The sequence below is a fragment of the Channa argus genome, chromosome 1 (assembly GCF_033026475.1).
Source record: "Channa argus isolate prfri chromosome 1, Channa argus male v1.0, whole genome shotgun sequence".
Lineage (NCBI taxonomy): Eukaryota > Metazoa > Chordata > Actinopteri > Anabantiformes > Channidae > Channa > Channa argus.
The window spans coordinates 9027025-9047358 of NC_090197.1; the positions used below are offsets into that span (position 1 = coordinate 9027025).

The following is a 20334-nucleotide window of genomic DNA, read 5'->3' on the forward strand; positions in this document are numbered from 1 at the left end:
TATATATTAAAAAAAATAAATAGTTTGAAAGCTTGGGGAAATTGCAATCTTGCTCAGAGTTTATTGAAAAAAACTTGTTTCACATCTGTCCGTTAAATATGTAGCTGCCGCCAGTGGAAGGTTAGCTTAACTTAGCTTAGCTTAGCTTAGCCAACTCAAACGACTGGAAGCAGAGGAAACAGCTGTCCAAGCTCTATCCACGGGTAACAAAATCAGTTTAAAGCAAAGGGTTTTGATATAACGCGTTAATTCATGTACTTTAGATGTGCTGACAGGCGAAGTGTCTTATAAGTTGATCCACACTAGCTGTTCGCCCCTGTTTTCAGTCATTGTGCTAAGCTAAGCCTTTGTGATAAAATATACCATTGACTTTCTAACATCTGGGTCTTGCTGATAACTCATGTGATAGTAGAGCTTGCGCTTCAGCTGCTGTGACCTCTGACCTCGGGGTTAAACAAAATCTCCGTGGCCGATGTGTGTCCCCTCTGTTTTATTAACATTTACCTTTCTTCAGTCAATGTGGATGGAAGTGTCGGCAGGTCCGTCCATGGCTTTTAACAGTCTCACTAGTTGTTCGTGACGCTGCCATAAACTTTACTGCAGTTATTGACGGGACCCACAGGATGAATTGTATGACGCCTTTACTGATCCACTGGTTTTCCTAAAGCACAAGCAGAAGGTCAAAGGTTCATACAGAGATTCACGCTTAGACAAATATGTCTGCAAATACAACATTTCAGCCAGGGGTTCAGGTTTACCTGTTAATTTGAGCTGTATTTTGTACTGTAATACTGAAGCTGATTCACATAAGCTGAGCATTTACCTGCAGGACTCACGTTTGGATTTTTGGAAAGTGACTCCTTTTTTTTTTAAGCCAGGTAATTGATCAATTGTGCTTCTGATGTCAAACTGTATGGAAATGTGGGATTATCCTACATACTGTGTGTTTGCATTCAACTGTTTTGCTGGTTTAATAGAAAGTAGATGAGTCACAAGTGAGTCATTTGAAATATCAGTGCTCACTTGCCCTCAGGGCACAGTCTGCCGCCTCTCACTGGATTAGTGGGCATGTGCCGGGGAACCCTGAAGTTGTGCTCGGCAATAAGCGCTGTGAGGCAGCCTGTGGGAGGGGTCTGCCAAAGCTCTCCCTCTAATTGACCAGGGAGCAGAGGCAGCCGGGGATGCGAGCAGCCGCAGACGGGCACAGAGGCGCTCGGCGAAGCGCATTTTGCTGCCTGGTATATTGAAACACGTCAGGTGCAATTACATTCATTGTGCGTGTGGGATGGCGGTGAGGTGTCCCGGAGGGGCGACCCGAGAGCTCGCAGACGCCGGAAAAGGTAAAGGAGAAAGTGTTAATGAGCGCTGGGTTTTATTTGGCTTTGTGGTTCTGCATGTAGCCTCGCTCAGCTCGACTTTAGAATGCGGGCGTTGGAGAGAGAGCTGCGCATTGATTTTGCTTTGTGCCAACACTTCAGATACGAAGTGGCTCGCAGCGACAAAACGTGCAAACAATTAAAGTTGCCCCCCCCCAAATGCAGTAAGTGACTGACTGGTTTCTGTTTTGCGTGCTTTACTGACAGAGGCGGACGCATGGGCTTGACAAACCGGGAAACCCAGCCCATGATCAGATGGCAAATCTCGAACTGTTTTACTTTGATCAACCCGATCCGAGAGACACCTCCCAAAGTATCCTGGAGACCGGAAAGTCACTTCATCCGTGCGGAGGCGGGGGTTCGGCACCGTGGACAGACACGCGGAGGGCTGCGCCGCCGGAGGAGGAAACGGAAACATGTTTCACCTGCAAACACCAAAGCGATGAAGAGGAGGGTGACGATGTCCAGCTGATAGGAACAAATCCGCAGACCCGCAGACTGAGCCGGAGCTCCACAAGTGAACTGTATGATGAGGAGGAAGTGATTGAGGAAGAGGAGGAGGACATCCCGGAACTTTACTTGCTGTCCGACGATGACCTCTCCTCTGACGCCTCGGGGAAGTCTGTGGATTACGGCTTCATCATTGCCGTGACCTGCCTGGTGACTGGCATCTCTCTGGTCGCCATATCCTACACAGTCCCCAGGGACGTGCGAGTGGACCCGGACAGCGTGTCCGCCCGAGAGATGGAGCGCCTGGAGAGGGAGAAAGCCACAGTGGGGGGCCATCTGGACCGGTGTGTCATAGCGGGATTGTGCCTGCTCACCCTCGGGGGCGTGCTGCTGTCCACCCTGCTCATGATTTCCATGTGGAAAGGGGAGATGATGAGGAGGAAAGCATTTGCCTATTCCAAACATGCGGCCAAGTTGTACGGCTCGATCAATCTGAGAGCAGGATCCAGCCCGACTCGGGACTCCTGCTCACGGTTGTCAGTGGCGGATGAGGATTTAGAAGTGCTGAGCTGAATTTAAGGACGCGACAGGAGGACAAGCGCTTGGAAAGTCCTGCCACTGATGTCTTACAATGGGCACAAAGTGGGGATTCAAGCTACATTTTTTTGTCCAACAGCTGAGGCAGCTGGTTTACTCAAACCTTTTTAATCGCTGGGTTCACGTTTTTTCAAGTCCCCCCTGTGTAAATAGTTGCGACCGTTGTTATTGTTCCGTTTGCCTTTATCAGTATTTTAAAATTCACATCGTAATTCCACAAAACATACACTGCAGGACTCCAGTCTGAGTAACACACCCATCAGTCTGAAGGCTTCCTATCCGTTGTCCAACCTGGACATTATTCGTCCTCTTTGTGGCAAAGTGGAAATGTAGCAGTCACATTCAAATGTACCTGCAGCAGCTTGTCAGTTAACGCTGCACTGCTCAACCAGGTCGAAATATTTGCCAGACACAAGTGCTTGTGTTGGCATCGTCTCACTGTGCTGTCAGACACATGGATGCATCTGCTGTTAATGTGTCTCTTTTAGTGCACACTTTTCTCTTTGTCTGGGTTCCTGTCCCACCAGTACAGCTCAGCCATTTTGCATTCAGATTACATGAAGATACACGCTTGGTTGTTTTTCTTCCAACCTAGAGTCCCGAAGCTTCATGGTTGACCTCTGCTGAAAGTGTGTTTTGTTTTAAAGACTACAAAGAAGAAAGGACTTGTGCTCACTGTGTCACTTCCAATGAATCCCGAAAGCCTTAAGGTGCTTTTAAAGGTAAACAAAGAAGAAAAGGTTCCTCAGACGGGCTTAAACAGAGCGTGGAGTAAAGATGTTTGAAAGCTCTTCTTTAATCTGGCATATTTACTGATTTCCACCTCACACGTTTAATTTTTCAGGGACAGAAACGACGAAGCAGTTCGTTCACACCTGGCACTACAATACTGGAAGTTATGACATTTGTGTGCTTTTGTCCCCCCCACAATCTCTCCTCACTGGCAACACATAAAGCTTGAATGTCTTCAGTGCAAAAGGACCAATTGCAATGACAAAAGACTGCGTCCATGCACATGTTTGTCTCACTCGAAGACAGGCGTGCAAAGACGTGCAACTCTGATTTCCTGAGACATTGTTTACGTGGATTTGCCTTATGCTGATCTCTGAACCACGCTACTGTTTCCCACTGCATCACCGCTTCCAATGAAGCTGCTATTTCAGTGAATTAATGTTTACACCCTAGTGCAGACTTGTATGTTGAAGGCCTGTGTGTGCTGTACTCTGTCGCTGCAAGGGGGAATCAAACCTGGACCAGGAGTGGTGCCATTGTTGCTGCCTTCATTTCCCAACCTTGTCTGAAGCAGTACTTCACCGAATTGTTACTAACAAAGCTGTGCGCTTCCCAAACACAACAATTGCATGAATCTGTGTTGAACTCCAAAGAAATTCTGTTTAATATAATTGTGACATGCTGAAGTGACGCTTGTATTTGATTGGATTTGTTGAGACGTAAATAGTAATACCACAGGAGGTGTAATTAGATTGTGTGCTTGAGCACCGATGGCGGGGAAGCTCGGTTTACGCCTAATTCACTTGGGGTTTTTGACTGCAGATGTTTAAAAGTGTAGCGAGAGAGGGGAGCGATGGAGAGAGAATCAACAACAAACCCCTGGGGTACAGATCTCCTGGTAATTGGTATTACTTAACTGCCCGTGGGAGGCCTGCAAATCACTCAGCAACAAAAAAAACAAAACAAAAAAAAAACAAAAAAAAAAACAGCATTTTAACAACTGCCGCAATCAAGCCCACTTCACCCTCTTATCAAAGCCCAAACTGTTCCAGCTGCAGTCCTGAAGTGACACGTTACATCGCATTCAGCAGGAGGAAGTAATGCGCTGGCTGCTCTGATAGGAGATGCTGTGAATTAACAATCCCCTGCTTGCGCCGTGCAGCCTCTGTAATTGGAAATACTCAGGGCCAGCAGCATCGCATTATCCTCCACATGACCTTCGCTCGCTCCGACCTCGTTAATGTAATTACATATGTAGGATCAGCGGACCTCTTGATGAAATATTAAGTTGGTTTCTAATTTTAATCTACCCTCATCTGATGTCCTAGCAGTTCTATGGGGGGGATTGACAGGTGTGAAAGGAAAACTCTCTCTGCAACAACCTGACTCATCTGCTTTAGGTGGTGGGTTCTTGTGTTTCCCAGATTGACTTTCTGTTTACAGTTATGTGAGAACGGCTGTGAGCATTTACGTTAAGCACGTGGGATTGGAGAAGGCGGTGTGGCATAGTAAAAGCAAACGAATGAGTTTTCACAGTCGCAAAAACATAAAAAGTCTACGATCCAGCCTGCACTTCACTCCTACTGAGGCTACGGTCAGTGTAGAGATCAGTCGTCCCAGCCACAATTGTTTTCAGCCCAGGGTAAAAAGGTTCCTCTCCACTTCTGAGGGACTGGCATTTAATCACTGTGGTGTTCGATACCTGGGGATTTGCCTGTAACCGTTTTGGAAATGTTCAGTTTTGACATCGCCTCACTTGTGTTTGTGGAAATTAGAGCCAACACACAGGATATGGTAATAAAATTATTTACTTTTTAACGCCATAAGAAGTTTAAGGTCAATTTTCTCCATTTAGATTATGGGAAATTTTTAAATCAGAGTACAAGGCCCGTTTACCGTAGTGTTTACAGTCACTGTCTGCTGAGATTATTTTGTCTATTATGAAATTACATTTACATTTACACCTGAAATCAAACCTGAATTAACATGTTTACTGTTTGTCATTAAATATATAAATATTAGAAAACATTCAAATTCAAAAATTCAGATGATCTACTCAGTTTATTAAGTTTGTTTGGATAAAGCATCAGTTCTACCAAACTTTACTGGCTAGTTTCACACTTTTGATTCAACAAACTGGTTTCCAATATTAATAATAAAATGTATTGAATGAAAACGTAATCCTGACTGAGAATACGGGAAGTTACTGTAGCACAAAACCTATATTTTCATTTCAACCCTGCTATTTGTTCATGTAGGTAAACGACGCTGGCAGTGTTTTGTTTTTTAGCTTGTGACCATGATCAGTTATTTTATCTCTAGTTATTTTGTCAATTACCTTTTTATTAATCAACAAGTGAACTTTAGGCAACTTTCCATAACTTCTTTCACAGTAAAATGACTTTGAATTATTATTTAATAATACATATTAAAGGGCCTCAATCAAGCTGCCATGCATAGTTAAATAGTGACCAACAATTGCGTCATTGGTGGCATAAAGGTCTGAAATACGTACATACAAGCCCCCCGCTGAGGAGTGTGAGACTGTGCTTGTAGGTCTAACTTCCAGGTCTGTAATGGTGTGAATGTGATCCGGGTGCACCTGACAAAGACAGGTGTCTTATTTGACCCTGGGTGCTGCCCATTCTTATTTACCAATGTTTACGAATGGATGCTGCCGTAACAGCACTTTCAAATATGAGACACCTCCACCTCCGGTTACAAATGAACCCGCTTCCTTATCTTCCTACCCCTTAATATCCAGCTGGCAGAGAGACAGGACTCTCCTCTTAATCCAGAGTCCGTGCTTACGTTCTTGTCTAAACGCTACAGGACAAAGGGATCAAATCAGCCGAGATGGAAAGTTGCAGCTTGGCTGTGGCCGATGTGAGAACAGTGGGAGATGTTAATGTTGGATAAAACAATGTTTAATTTACAGCTTTGTGCACTGTAACCTTTTCAGCTGCGGCAGCTTATCTTTGTAAACACACCCACAATAATTTCTGTCTCCCCCTGCTTTTACCACACAGCATGACTGAATATTACCAGGCAGATTTTGGTCTGATGGAACTCAAGTCTGAACTTTTAATCAACACCAGTGTCTGTGTGATCAGGGTTTATAGACAGTAGCATCTACTTCTGTTTCTTTTATTATTATTATTATTATTTTATTCTGATTAGTGTGAAGTTGATCATTTACTACACCAGTCACACAAATGCAGACATCTCTTATGCTGCTTAGTTCTAACATAGGCAAAAAAATAAAACATAAAAATAATGTGTAGAAACCTTTGCTTGGATGTGACTGAGAAAATAGCTGAGGAGTGGAAGAGAAGGGTTAAAGCTGCTTGTTTCCTGTAGAGGCACATTGTTGGGTATGTAAATGGGCTGCAGCTGCTTTAATTGGTGTCTGTGTTTGTTTTAGCAGGGGACTCTCTGACACACAAAATCAAACCTGTAATAAAAAAAAAAACACCCGACACACACTAACTTCCAAAGGTTAGAACAGAATCCCACGCACACAAACACACTGTGCATCTTTCAGGCTCCTGCAGAAACACACCCCAACAGACGGACAGACGCACTAAAACACACTCTCGCCTGGCATACATTCATACACTCTTAGCCCGCGGCTGCTGCCCCCCACCCTCCCACCTCTTCCATGAATGGAGTTAGTCAGAGTAATCATTCAGGGCAGATGGCAGCAGGAAATGGAATTGGATTGCTGAAGGGGTCACTCTGGGTCAAGAACAGGGGTGTGGCGGTGGACACTGGGGATGAGGAAGAAGAAAAGCCATTGCAGTGGTGCTTTGCACCAGCGTATGATAGCTACTTATCATCAGCTGTCATAACCACTCATCATACTGAGTGACAGAGCCCCAACTGCACTGCACAACGAATGTCTCTGCATATCATATGATCCTATACACTTTGTTCTTTTGGCTTAAATTAGGAGTAAGATCATGTCTCCAGGTCTGAAATGCCTCTCTTGAACTATTGCCTTAAGTTAATGACTTATTCAATAATGATTCTCGTTACTCTGATTGTTGCATAGCAACGGCAGGCAGACTCAGTCACAGCTCCAAGAAAGAAGAGGCTGAGCACAGCTTCGGCTAAGAATTTCTCTTTAAAGAAGGAGGAGTAGAAGAACAAGTTGGAAATAAAACCACCATCCACATCATTTATCAGCTTTATCCATTCAGCTCAGAGGTTTGAGAACCCAAATCCTGCACAAACTGACATCCTCCCCTTTCAAGCTGTCTTTCAGGGGGTTTTCAGAGCTGAAAGCCGTAGAGGTGGATATACCTGTAGGCTGCATCTTAAGTCGGCGCTCTGAGGGGATAGAGGAGTCAAGCATATGGAGCACATTGGTTTCAGTTTAAAGGCTAAAGCAGCTTTGATGAACTTCAACCTGTTAACTCAGTACAGCGCTGACAGTAGAAGTGCACCGTGGGTGCAGGAATTCACTGATCCCACTCTAAACTCACACTGATGAGCTGCTACTTTCATCCTTTCCTGTGTTTGTGGTGATTAAGTCAACCACCTGCTGTAGGTTGAGCGGCGCCCACGTACTCTTATCCCTTTTTTTTTTCCCCCTTCCTTTTGCCATTGCTGTCCTGAAAGAAACGCAGAAGGGACACCATAACCATAGAAACGGGGTCAGCCTGTTGCTACGGAGAAATGCCTGTGTGCCACAGTGGCTCAGTGTAACTGAGTTAAAGAAGCTCTTCTTTTGATTTGCCACTCACATGGCAGCCCGCGGTGTGTGTGAAAACTGACATATTCCCTCTGTTACACCTGGTATAAAGAGACTTCTTGAAGTACACACCTCATTTGAGTAGATGTGTCAGGTGCTGTCACTGCGTGTCTCCTGTCGAACATCCACCTCTTCAGAAATGCTGAAAAGGAAAGACAGAAAATACTTCCCCTGCAAACCCGCAGTCTGCTCAGATCAAACCTAAAGCTGTAGTCTGGAATGCTGAATAGGCTACTTACAGTGGTTTTTACTGTAGCACAGCATTTTCATCTATAGATTTTTTTTATGCAGACCAGCACAGACCCCTGGTCAAGCCTCTTAAGGGAAAAACTGCATAAACTGGCACTTTCCCAGCTCTCTGATGTACTTATTTTGTCGCCTCTGCTGTTGTGTGTCCGTCCCGTCTCTTGGGTGTGTATGGGAAACTGATGGAGTTTAGGGGACAATAAACAAAATAAAAATAAAGCTACTGATTTAAAAAAGTCTCTCATTGTTATCAGCTGAACCAGGGGTATGAAGCCATCAACCCTTTGCATGATTTCTTACTTTATCTACTTGCACACATGTGCAGCTTTAGGGACATTAGCAAACTCACACAGACAAGATATTTTTTATCGCACAACTACGTTTTAAATACAATGGCACCGAAATTTGCTCAGGTCTTTTACAGTGGTGCAAAAAAAAGCAAATATACTGTGACATGTAATCCGGGCCATCAACATGTACTCTGCACAGGAGTTTCTGTAGCGGCAGTGCAGCAGTGTGCAGAAGGCAGACAGTCGGGGATGGTGACAAAAATATAAAAACATTGGTAAAGAGCAGACTGACCATGTGGTAAGTGTCCTAGTCAAACTAGTGTACTAGGGGATCAGGAGGTGCTGGTGGTGGCTGGTGATGTACTGGGTGGAAGCTGGCAGTTCTAGTTCATCATTTCATATTTGAAAGAAGATTCACCAAAGACCTTTTTTGTGATTTTTTTTTCTTTTCGTTCTTTATTAGTTCTTTTTTTTTCTTAATAGAGGCCCCCAGGGGCACTTCAGCAAGTTGGGGAAAAAAGGGGAAATTCCAAAAAAAGAAATTCATAATAATAATTATTATTATTACAATTCACAGAGTCCAAGTCCAGGGAACTTCCTATAGACCTTCACATTCACGTTGTCATGTAATGAACAGATCAGGACAAAACCTCTGAATGTTCCCAGGAGCACAGTGACCTCAATAATTGTGACGTGTAGTTTGTCAACAGCCAAGTCTCTTCCTACAGTTGATCATGCTGCCAGACAAAGAACCGGACAAGGGCCTTGGTCAGTGAGGTGAACAGCTTGTTGGAAAATAAACTGGACTTTACACATTTACTTGTACTACAGCCATTTAAAAACAGGCAGTAAGTTTTGTCAGTTTCCACTTACTGTGTTTTTCTACTGCTTTCAACCACTTCTCGGGGGGGTTGTGCAATGAGTAGAGCCGTGGTCTCTGAATGTGGTCTGCTGAACGTTGTTCTCTCAGTTGTTCAAGGCAAACATGTTTCAGAAGCCTTTTTCTTTCAAGCAGGGGGAGAACATGCAAACTCCACACAGAAAGGCCACAGCGGATTTGAACCAGGGACCAGAACCAGGTGTCAGCACTAACCACTCCAACAGTGTTCACAAAAATAAAATTAACATAGCAAAACAGTTAAAACTCGAAAAAGGTTGAGCAACAATTAAAGGGGATTTCAAAAAAAAAGGCCAGAAGCTTAAAATGTCCACAGATCCTTGGGGGTCTTCTGACAGATGTATGTGTAATATACACATATATATAATAAGATATGTGTAATAGAAAGTATAAAAAGGCAAATCAGTCTTAAATCAGTCTTAATCAGTCTCTGTTAAAAAACATCAAAATGAGAGAATGTCGGACAAATGGTATGTAGATGTTTGTTCCCAGTCTAATATTTACACATTCCTAAAATCACAAGACACAAAATTTATACTGAGTTATTTGGTTGTAGGGAAAAATAAACACTGATCCATCAAATACAGATGCGTCGAGATGACATGTGAGCATTTGCAAACACCTCTCAGAGAAAAAAATGAGGTAACTCTCCGTCTGTAATTCCACTGAATAGATATTTCAGCATTTTGGGGGCGAAATCGAGGGGGGTGGGGGGGTAAATTAATCTCACAGCAGGACAGTTTTGCTTAACTTGCCTCTGATTTATGCTACAATTTATCCCGCGTGCCAGGTTTTCACATCAACAGATAGCTCCTGAGCAAGAACATAAATGTTTCCACAGAATACTAATTTCACTGAAGTCCATCTTTGAGCCTGACTCCAAATCTGCAGGAGGCTTTGACGTCATCCTCCCGGATGCGGAGTGACTCAGTGAAGGTTTTCTCCGAAACAAGCGCGGACAAAAGCCTTGGAGGGCTTTATTTGGAGCGAATCAATTGAGTGCAATCTTTTGGTATCAAACACAGCAAGAATTGTTTTTGTACCATTGATTGTGTCTATTCTTTTTGTGCTCCTCTGTCTGATTCAATATTTCTCAATGAGGAGCGCTACCGTGTCTGAGTGGTGGCCTTTCTTCAGCAAACTGTGAGTATTTGCCAGGAAGTGTAAAAGTGTTTTTCTGTGGCTCTAGTGCTTTGTTTTCCGCTTCTGGCGTATTGTGTGAATAATTGTGTGTTGAAAATACGTTTCTTTGCTTGTTTGTTTGCTTGTTAAAAATCTCCTGGAATTGTGCAAATTTTATCAAAAAAAACAAACATTTCCCTCATTTCACTGTAGTTGAGCGTTTACTTCGTATGGTTTTGAAACGCCAGCGTCTGATATTTCTGCCTCCATCCTAACGTGACGTTGGCGATGGAGAACTATTTGTGTTGCTCGCAGCAGAAATTACGCTGAAATATAATCAAAAGTCAAATTACACCACCAGAAGAGAAAAAAAGAAAAAGGGCCGATCAGTAATGTTTATGTTGTATCCTGTAATTATAGAACAGACAGCACTCGGTTAAAAACAGGCAGCTTACTGTTTAAAACCTGTTCCCAAATAAAAGCTTCTTATCATATACAAAGTGTGTAATAAGTCATAACTCAATATTCAGTGTTCTCTCTAAAGCTGCTCCCAACCTACAGCTTGTTGCTTAGCATGTATTGTATAAATATCAGGTAATATTTGGAAGACTTAGAAAAGTACTTGTTTCATGTTCCTAAGTTGTGAGGTAACCCTTTTATTCCTTTTTACTTTTACCTTGGTACCTACAAATATGTACTGTGCAGGTACTGGGATAATTTTTTGCATCTGTATTTTTTCACCTAGTGGCAGAACTGAGCTTCCAATTGTAAGTTTTTAGGATCCCGTCTTTATTGCAGATGCAGTGGGTGTTTGTCATGATTTGAACCCTTTCATGTTTCTTGTTTACCTTCCGTATCCGCACCACATGCTGTTTCCCTGTGTTTCCCTGATCCTGCCCCTCCCCTCTGAATGCCCTTTGTTCTGCCCCCAACGATTTACCCGTTGTTGTGTTTGCACGCTTGATCTGGTCACTTATCTGTTCTTTGTTTAATTTTGCTGCTTAGGAATTCTGCCTTGCTTCCTAACCAACAATCAACAAGTCTGATTATCAAGTCTGATAATCAATATGAAAATATGAAAAAACATCTTTTTTTTAATTTTTTTTACTAAGAATCCTGCTGTGATTTAAGCTACTGCTAAGTATCATTTAACAGTCTGTTCATGCTGCCAACTGGACTCACGTGTTGCAAAATCACTTCTCCTCAGTTCAAGTTGTACCTTTTTAATCCCTCTACATTCTGCTGCAGTAATTTTGTTTTGTGCTTCACATTTGGCTTCAAACAGTTAAGTTGTTTGAGTGGGTTTTGTGGGTAATATAAAGCCCACATACACAAAATGCAGACTCTGGCCTACATATGACTGAAAAGACTCTCAACCAAAGTTCAGCCCAACCTGACCCGTCCTGATTTTACAGCACTGGCAGAAATTAGCGTCTAAACCTTTTTGAGTCAGGCTCTGCCCTTTAACCAATCCTAATTTTAACAATTCGTTTTGCAGACTCCTTTTTGTTGGAAGTTGGCAGTGACTAATACATGAAGGGCTGTGCAGATGAACACAGTGGGCGAGTCTCATGCTTAAGTTGCATATCATTGCTTTAAAACAAGCCGTGCAAAGAGAAGCTTGAAATCAGTGAAGCTCTTAGAGGTTTACAACAGCACAAAGATTTTTCCAGGACCCATGATTTTATCATAGAAAGTTTTCAAAGTGGACATCTCTGACTTTTTGAAATAGTTAAATCTTTAACATTTAAGATTTCAGGTGAGAGCAGCGCAAATGAAATTCCTCCTGCCTCCAGTGTATTGGGGTGGAGGTGGCCATTGCATAAAACATGTATTATCATAAAACAAACTGCATGGGAAGACACCAGTTGTGGTAGCTGATAAAATGCTTTTTGTTATCTAGACACACAGATTTTTACCAAGCATACTTGAATGACTACTTAATATTTGCATGTTTTTTTCTTGTCAGGCTGGCAGATGTTTGCTGAATAGTGCAGATCGGCGGAGTTCATGAAGTGTCAGCTGACTCATGAGCTTGTCAGTAACTCCAAGTGACAACATATCCATCACCGTGCCGGAGCCAAAATAACATAAACACAGTGTGTGATGTGAATTTTATTTGATGGAAATGTACTAAATAAGAGTTTATTTACTGTTTTACTTAATCATTCTATTCTGCTGCAGCTACATGCAGGCAGAGATGGAGGCTTCTTTTCATGAAGACTTGTGCTTTGAGTCCTGATGAAACAGTTCAGATTGCAAATTATTATTAGGCAAAAAAAAACCAAAAAAAAAAAAAACCAAAAAACTTTCTTGTACACCCGACCTCGTCTATTCTCCAGGGTGAATTCTGCCACCTGACACTGGAGCCAGATCAAACCGAAGTGATTCACATCTGCATCACAAACAAACACGAGGCAGGTGGTGCAAAAATACATGTGCTCACAAACACTATTCTTTGTTTCTCCTCCTTTACACAGAAAATAATGAGCCTGCATGCTGAGCAGGAAACTTCACAGAGCATTTTCAGTTCCAGGTTCCTGCCTTTTTAATCCCTTGTAATGCAGATGACAACACTGTTTTCCTCCTCACTTTGATGTGCATGCACCAGCAGCATAATTACAAAATATATATTTTATTTCACCCCAATCAAGATGATTTTCTCTGCTGCATTTATTAGGTATTCTCCATGGTGATTACTGTCAAGTTTATCAAGAACATTAGCTATTAGCTAATTAGAGTTACTGTTTTATTTCAGAGATGTCAACAAGCTACGTTTTGTATTTTTTACAAACTCCCCATGGCCATATTCTAACTGACAAATAAAAACTAATTTAATTCAGGATGTTGTTTTGTCCTAATCACTGATATTCTTTTTTTTTTTTGACAGTTGTTTGCTGTCTGCTGTTTAAATATCTCAGCGCATGTATAAAACTATTCTCCCCATTTCTTTGCAATTTCCATTTTTATGCTTCCATTTCAAAAGAAGATTTCTTAACACTAGAAACTCCAGGGGTGTCTGAGACGTCATTGGATTCCAACAGCTGCACACACAAAAAGGATTAAAAACGTCACGAGAGATCCATTACTGAAGCTCTATTCGAATTCATTTAGCACGTGTGCTTTCGTTTGCACACAGGTTTCAGCCTTCATGGATCATAACACAGATAAAGAAGCTGAACTCAGAGAGAGACTTTGTTTTGTATTTGGCAGAATTTTCACATTTTATTTGAACGCGGCAGTGACTGTTTCTAAATACTCAGATAATACAGACAATTCTCATATCAATAATCATGTTTGCAACTGGATTATGTTTTGTATTAACATATTAGGGATATGTAGAAATTTTACATAAATGGCAGGTCACAAATACATGACATGTTTAGTGTTTTTGTACACCAAAATATCCAGTCACCCAGTACATGCAAACAGCCGTGTTAATGTTCTTTATGGTTGTGTTCAAACACTCAAAGCTTCGTTAAGTTTAACGAAAGAATGATGAAAATTCAAAGTTGCTTCAGACACGTCTTTTTTACCTTTAAACCAAACCACAATCTTTCTCTAACCTTAACTAAAGTACTAAACGCACCTAAACACAACCACATTTAGACTCCAGACTCAATCTCAGGTCTGTTATAGGATATTACTACACTCTCTTCGCCTGTCATCCACCCCAACTACCTCCTTGTAACTTCATTTTCTTTACTAGATGTAGCGCATCATGAATTCAAAGACGTAATTGTGTTTGCGGTCTCATTCAGTGAACAGCAGTGCTGCGACGTTTGCTTCTAAAACTTTTTCAGCAAGGTTCACCCTTCTAACCGATCCCAATTACAACAATTTGTGTTTAATCAGTACATTTGAAAGCCTTCTCATTCAATATAATTTCATACTAAAGTGTGGTTCAGAGCATTGTGGGACATAGCAAATTAAGGCTGTGCTGAGCAGAGCAGATTGATTTGATCTCCCTAGCTTCAATTGCACAGGGCAGTTTTAATAAATGTTAATATTTGTTTGGCAAATGCTGAATACCTAACTTGCATTCAGAAACATACGGAAAATAATATTAGTATTGCTTCATGTCTAATGGGTTTCTGGCCTTTTCAACTCAATTATAGGTCCTGTAAGGTCAGAATAATATATCAGTGTTGTGTGTTAAATATTATTCTGTAGCTCTTAAGAAGGAAAACAGAGAAGGAAAATGCCGCATTAAAGGCCACAGATGATTTTGTGGCTTTTATTACCCAATTACCGATTTTACAGTTCGCTTTACAGATTCCTGCTCTAGTGTCTTTCAGCTCACTGTTTTGGTTTTATGCCCAGCAACTTTAATGTTTTGATCTTTTCTGATGCTGCAGTTTAAAAAAAAATCAAAGGCAATTGTAAACACACACACACACACACACAAATCATAAATCTAGAGACTGAATATTGGACTTAAATCCAGATGCATGACAAAAAATAAAACATAAAATTGCTCCATGTCCGCCAAATGTAAACATGAAAATCACTATCCTGGCATAAATATGTAGTGGACCAGCAAAGCAATAATAATGTTATTGTCATTTTGTGGTCCCCAAAGAGGGCAAATTATTAATACAGCATTAAAGTATATAAAGTCAGTTTGTAGCTGTAATAATAACGAAAAAAAAAAATACATTTTATTTATTGGTGCCTTTCACGATACTTAAGGTTTCCGTACAGATCAAAGCAATATGGAAGAATAAAATGCAACATACAATAAGAGTCAGATAAACCGCAAAGTTCACCAAACAGATAAAAGCAAAATAAAATAATTTTAATAAAAAATAATAAAATACAATAAATACAATTAAACATGGACAATTGTCGCAGCATCAACCGTCAACGCCATCTGTACAGATATTTGTGCAGGCCAGCCACTCATACAGAGTACGAAAGTCTAAACAGAAGTTTTGAGCTGGGATTTGAAGTGTGGGAGTGAACTGATATTACCAAGGTCAGGCGAGAGGGAATTCCATAGTTGGGGGGGCAGAACAACTGAATGCACTGCCCCCCATAGTAGAGAGCCGACCAGAATGGGATAGATGAAGATCTGAGGGGATTGGGTGGTGTATGGTGAAATGGAGGTGGGCGGCAAGGTACTGAGGGGTGATGTTATGAAGTAAGTAACAGTATTTTCTAATGAATGCAATAAATTATCGGAAGCCAGTGAAGTTGCTGCAGAATGTGACAGGTTGATGGAGTTCTTGTGATGATGCCCGCGGCCAAATTCTGCACAAGTAATAAGGCAAAAGTCTTCTTTATTCTGTACAATGAGCTGTGTTTTGTCAGCAATCCAAACCATAATGTGAACAATTTCTATACTCGTGGTCTGAACAAAATGCTCTGCCCCTCAGGCCACCACAGCCCAGGTACTATGGCCATGTCTAACAGAAAATTGTTTGTGGGATGAAGAGCAGAACCGAGTATTTACTGTATAAGCATGACTCTACTATCAAGTACATTATTTTTATAGATTGGACTCTCATTGTAGATTAGATTATATTGTAAAGCTGCTTTCATTAACTCTTGTACATTTATGCTTAAGTTGGGTCAATATACATTTCCTCTCTCTCCAGGTTACACTGAATCACCTTTTCCCCTTTTTGTAGTCAACGTACAAACACAACCTTGCTGTTCACATTTTGAATAGATACCACACATTTTATATTGTTGATTTATGTGTGTGCACTGCGAACTGCACTTTCCCACTCTAGAAACACTCAGCATTACAGATAAATTACTCAGAAGATGACAAAGTGCCTGAACTCCAGTATAACTTCACCCTGTGAGTGTGCAGACAGTTCAAGGAGCTCACTTCATTTTATTCACTTTGGAATATATGCGAAATACCTCGGCCCAGGGCAAATTAAAAAAAACCTTTCGTCTGCTCTCTTTGTCCTTTTTAATGACATTCACAGCTTTTTACTACACGAGCTTCTGTGTGCTAAATATAAGCAGTCAAGCTTTTCTCATAAAGGCTAAACACTTTATGTCCATGCACAAACATAGTATTTTTTCAAATTGTTGTGTACTTCTGTGGAGGTCAGTCCTGTCATTTGGCCTAATGGGACTTACTCAAAGACACATCATGTCCAGGAAGAGCCGGGCATCAAACCACCGTCCCTACAGTTCGTTGATGGCCTGCTCTACCAACTGAGCCATATGCTTCTAACAAAAAAAACTGGTACTTTCTTACATTTGACTGAACAAAGAAACTAAAAGAAATAAAACTCTGTATGTGTGTGTGTGTGTGTATGCGTGTGTGAGGTCTTCAATGTCAAGGAAAAAACATGGGAAATATGAAACAAGCGCCTGGTTTACTTCTCTGGCGTCGATGGGCCGCAGACAGTCCGCACGGACTCCGATGTTTGGCCTAGACACAGCCAATCCATGGAGAGTCCAGCCGGACCTCAGCAGACCGGGGAGTTTGGACTCGTTTACACCTATATCTTCCTCAGTTTCACACACTCACCCTTACCTGGTCACATGTTGGTGCATTTTGCAGAACTGTGGTTGAGTTCACACCTACAGAATGAATTTGCAGATTCATTCTAAAGTTCCTGTATTGTTGCACACATCTTCGTGACACACTCACACAGTGAATTTAGGTAATAGTGTCAGCTTTTTTTTTGATTCTTTAGTTTTTTTTAGGTGTTTTCTCTTTTTTTTCCTAATGCACAATTTTCCACACTACAGTCTGTCCCTATTGTGCTCTTTCTGTCCTCTGGTCTCCGCTGGTGACTTATGACTGCGGCCGATTGCGTCATCCATCTAATGTTTAATGTCCCTCAGTCCGTGGCAATGTACTGTACATAAAATATTCATACGTACAATTTGGACATGATGCATACACAACAATTACACGAGGAAATGTCAACATGCAGCTCACTTGAATAAGCTGTTTGTGTATCAGTGTCATTTACAAACAGTCCGTCATCAATAAGACTGGCTGCCTTTTATGGCCTCTGCACTGCAGTCGACTTTGACAGCATCTGGGTCATATTTTACAGGAAAGCTGTGACATGAATTATTTCCTCCGACACAAATCAAGTCAAAGGTTTCAATGCAGGATCTCAGAGAAAGGCTCACATTCAAATTGCTTTTTTTTCCCCCTCCCCTCAGTAACATAATAAAGAAAAAGAGCAAACCACCACAAAGGAGCAGCTCTTTATTGGGGCTGACATGTAGCGACAACAACCAGCAACACTATTTTTATGACAGGAGAAGAGAGGGTTTGCGGGAAATGGGTTTTTATTTAGTGAAGTGCCTGCACTCTGCTGCTGCTGCCAAGTACCAGCTGTATTACATTAGTGAGACAGTGTGTGTACTGTATATTTTTTCAGCATACATACGCACATACAGTACATAGCTGCAGTATGTATAGTGCAAAATCATATCCATGGCACTGCAATGAATGCAAGAATATATGTGATGAGTGATAATTTACTATCCACACAGGACGGAGCTGGTTTTATGTGTTTATATTAAGGAATGATATGTACAGTGTTATTAGTAGTTCTACACATGACAAAAAAAAACACATCTATCAGTGAACAACCTTGTAAAACATCAGTAAATTGTTAAATTCTGTCGTTTTACGGTAACTTTCTTTTTGGGTTGGTTTGACCTCATCTATAATTAAATAACAATCAGGTACATCTAAGCCCAAAAAGTACATCAAAACACAAGTACACTTGTGATAAACATGTGAACATCACACCTGAGCGGTATCTAATGCAACATGGCTCCACGTTTTACGAAAGTGCCTGAGCAAGTTAGAAAGCAGCTTGTAAGAGTTCATTAAGACGGAACAGTGTGCAAGAGCGTCAGGAGGCTCCTGAACATAAGTCAAACAGTTCCAGCAGCAGCAGTGGTTTTAAGGTGTTTTGAGTCGCTTTTGATGGATGTGAGCTAAAAAACTATTGTGACGGTGGAGGCTTATAGAACATCTGGCTTATAGAACATCTGGCTTGAAATGCACTTTATCATATGTGGTCCCGTTCTAGCAAAACATTTAATTAAGTTAGCCAAATCATCGATACCGACACCAAAAACATGTATACTCTTAACATTTAGATACATCTTCACCCAATTCTTAAAACATCAGCATGATGTAAAAGCAATACAACACAATCCATTACACTGTCAAACTAATAAAATACATATTAACCACTTAAAATAGGATTAGAAGAGAGGTAAATCCTTCTTTGAATATACTTAAGTTGTCTCTATGTTCAGCTTTCAGTCATGATTTAGAGAGAAAATGCCGACAGGCCAAAAGAGACGAGTGTAAAATCCGTGAAGTGACTCAGAAGCCCCTGGCAATCGTAGGTGTGGTTATCATAAGTGAGCACGAGCACTCAGTGACACTCAAGATATGTAATTGTAATTCATGTTTACAAAAAGATACGGCAGCGTCTTAGCGAGGCGGGTGTCCACGGCCCTCCTCAGACTCAGATCCCTACAGTAAGTGCCGTGTGCGGCTGCAGAGCTGAGGATCAGATGCTCTGCGGGGTTCCGAGCTTGATCTTGAGTGCACCTCAGACTTAGGTGACAGACAGTATCTGGTTTTAAAAAGTGAAGGCAGGTGCTACACCTTTATTGGACTTAAATCACATGGGATTTAGAGTTTGGCAGATTTTTAATCAGGTTAATTCATTAACAGTGACTGTGTGTTTTAGTTCATTTCAGTTGATTTCTACAGTAAACAGCAAGAAGGACACCGATGCCAGGTGTGTCCGCGTAAAACAGTTTCAAATGTGGGAGTAGCACCGGCTTCGATAAACGCAATGAAACAACGCTCGCCGTTTAATGTTTAGTGTCACTTTAGGCTTGTATTTAAAGGGGTTGGGCAGAGTGAGAAAGTCTCTAGCCACTGTTGCCTGGTGACTGCAAACCTGCCAGTGCACATAACAAGCCACAAGCTGCCGGTCTGCTGTTTTACCGTTGCACAAGCAAACATCACCCAGCAGAATGTGTTTGCAGGGAAACGGAATTGGAAGTTGGCGTTCAGGAGTCCAGAGGAAAGCCTTTGGTTCCTGCTGTTTTTATGTCCACTGCTTTACTGTCAGAGTATGGAAATTAATTCACTTTGACACCTGTGGTCCTCGGGGGCTCCGGAGAGCAGTGCTACCGACAGGGACAGTGCAGAGCAAGCTCACAACAAAAGCACCGAATTATCTTGAATTCTCATCAAAGAAAGGATATTACTTGCAGTATTACAGTTTTTTTTAATAGAATGTTACTCTTTGTCTGTGTAATTAGTCACTTTCAATCATGTCTCTTGCTCTTATTAAATTTATGTCTTTTTTTTCTACAGCACTTCACATCCAGCTGGCTCTTGTTCCCATAAAAAGAAGTGGAAGGCAGCCAGCTGCTGAGATTGAGTTTGGGATATGTCCTGGCCTTGAGGATGGAATAAACGTAGGAGAGGAAGGGGAATGTGATGGGTGGCCATGTGTGCCAATGAAAATGACATTCAATGCCGTTTTTTTTTTTTTTTAGTGTGATAGTAAGCTCTTCTGTGTAGATTTCATCCGGGAATTCATTTCCTAGCTATTCAAAAACTGGTGTAAGGGTCTACACTCAGCTGTGGCCTCAGAGAGGAAAAACAGAGAGAACTGCAAAGTGATGAGAGAGCAGATTTGGAAAGTTGCACTATGCAGCCTTTTTATGAGTTGCCACCTCTATTTACCTCTTGGATGCATCTGTAGCGACACACCAAGAAACTTTGCAGCTCATGAGTAATTTTCTACTGTAGGTCAATGAGCAGCGACTCAGTGATGACTCTGGCATAAAGAAAAAAGGACTCTCATTTTGTTTGTAGATTTCTATCAGACAGAT

The 20334-nt window shown here is 41.5% G+C and overlaps 1 protein-coding gene across 1 annotated transcript; it reads left to right on the forward strand.

Annotated features, from left to right (window-relative positions):
• Window positions 1-1198: 1198 nt before the first annotated feature.
• Window positions 1199-10051, forward strand: LOC137106643 (transmembrane protein 74). Its single transcript, XM_067490277.1, has 2 exons — window positions 1199-1340; window positions 1584-10051. Exon 2 carries the CDS (start codon window positions 1632-1634, stop codon window positions 2397-2399), a length of 768 nt encoding a protein of 255 aa, XP_067346378.1. The 5' UTR covers window positions 1199-1340; window positions 1584-1631; the 3' UTR covers window positions 2400-10051.
• Window positions 10052-20334: the final 10283 nt, after the last annotated feature.

Coding starts and splice junctions, on each gene's coding strand:
- LOC137106643 (XM_067490277.1), top strand. CDS start 1,632: ATGGCAAATCTCGAACTGTTTTACTTTGATCAACCCGATCCGAGAGAC.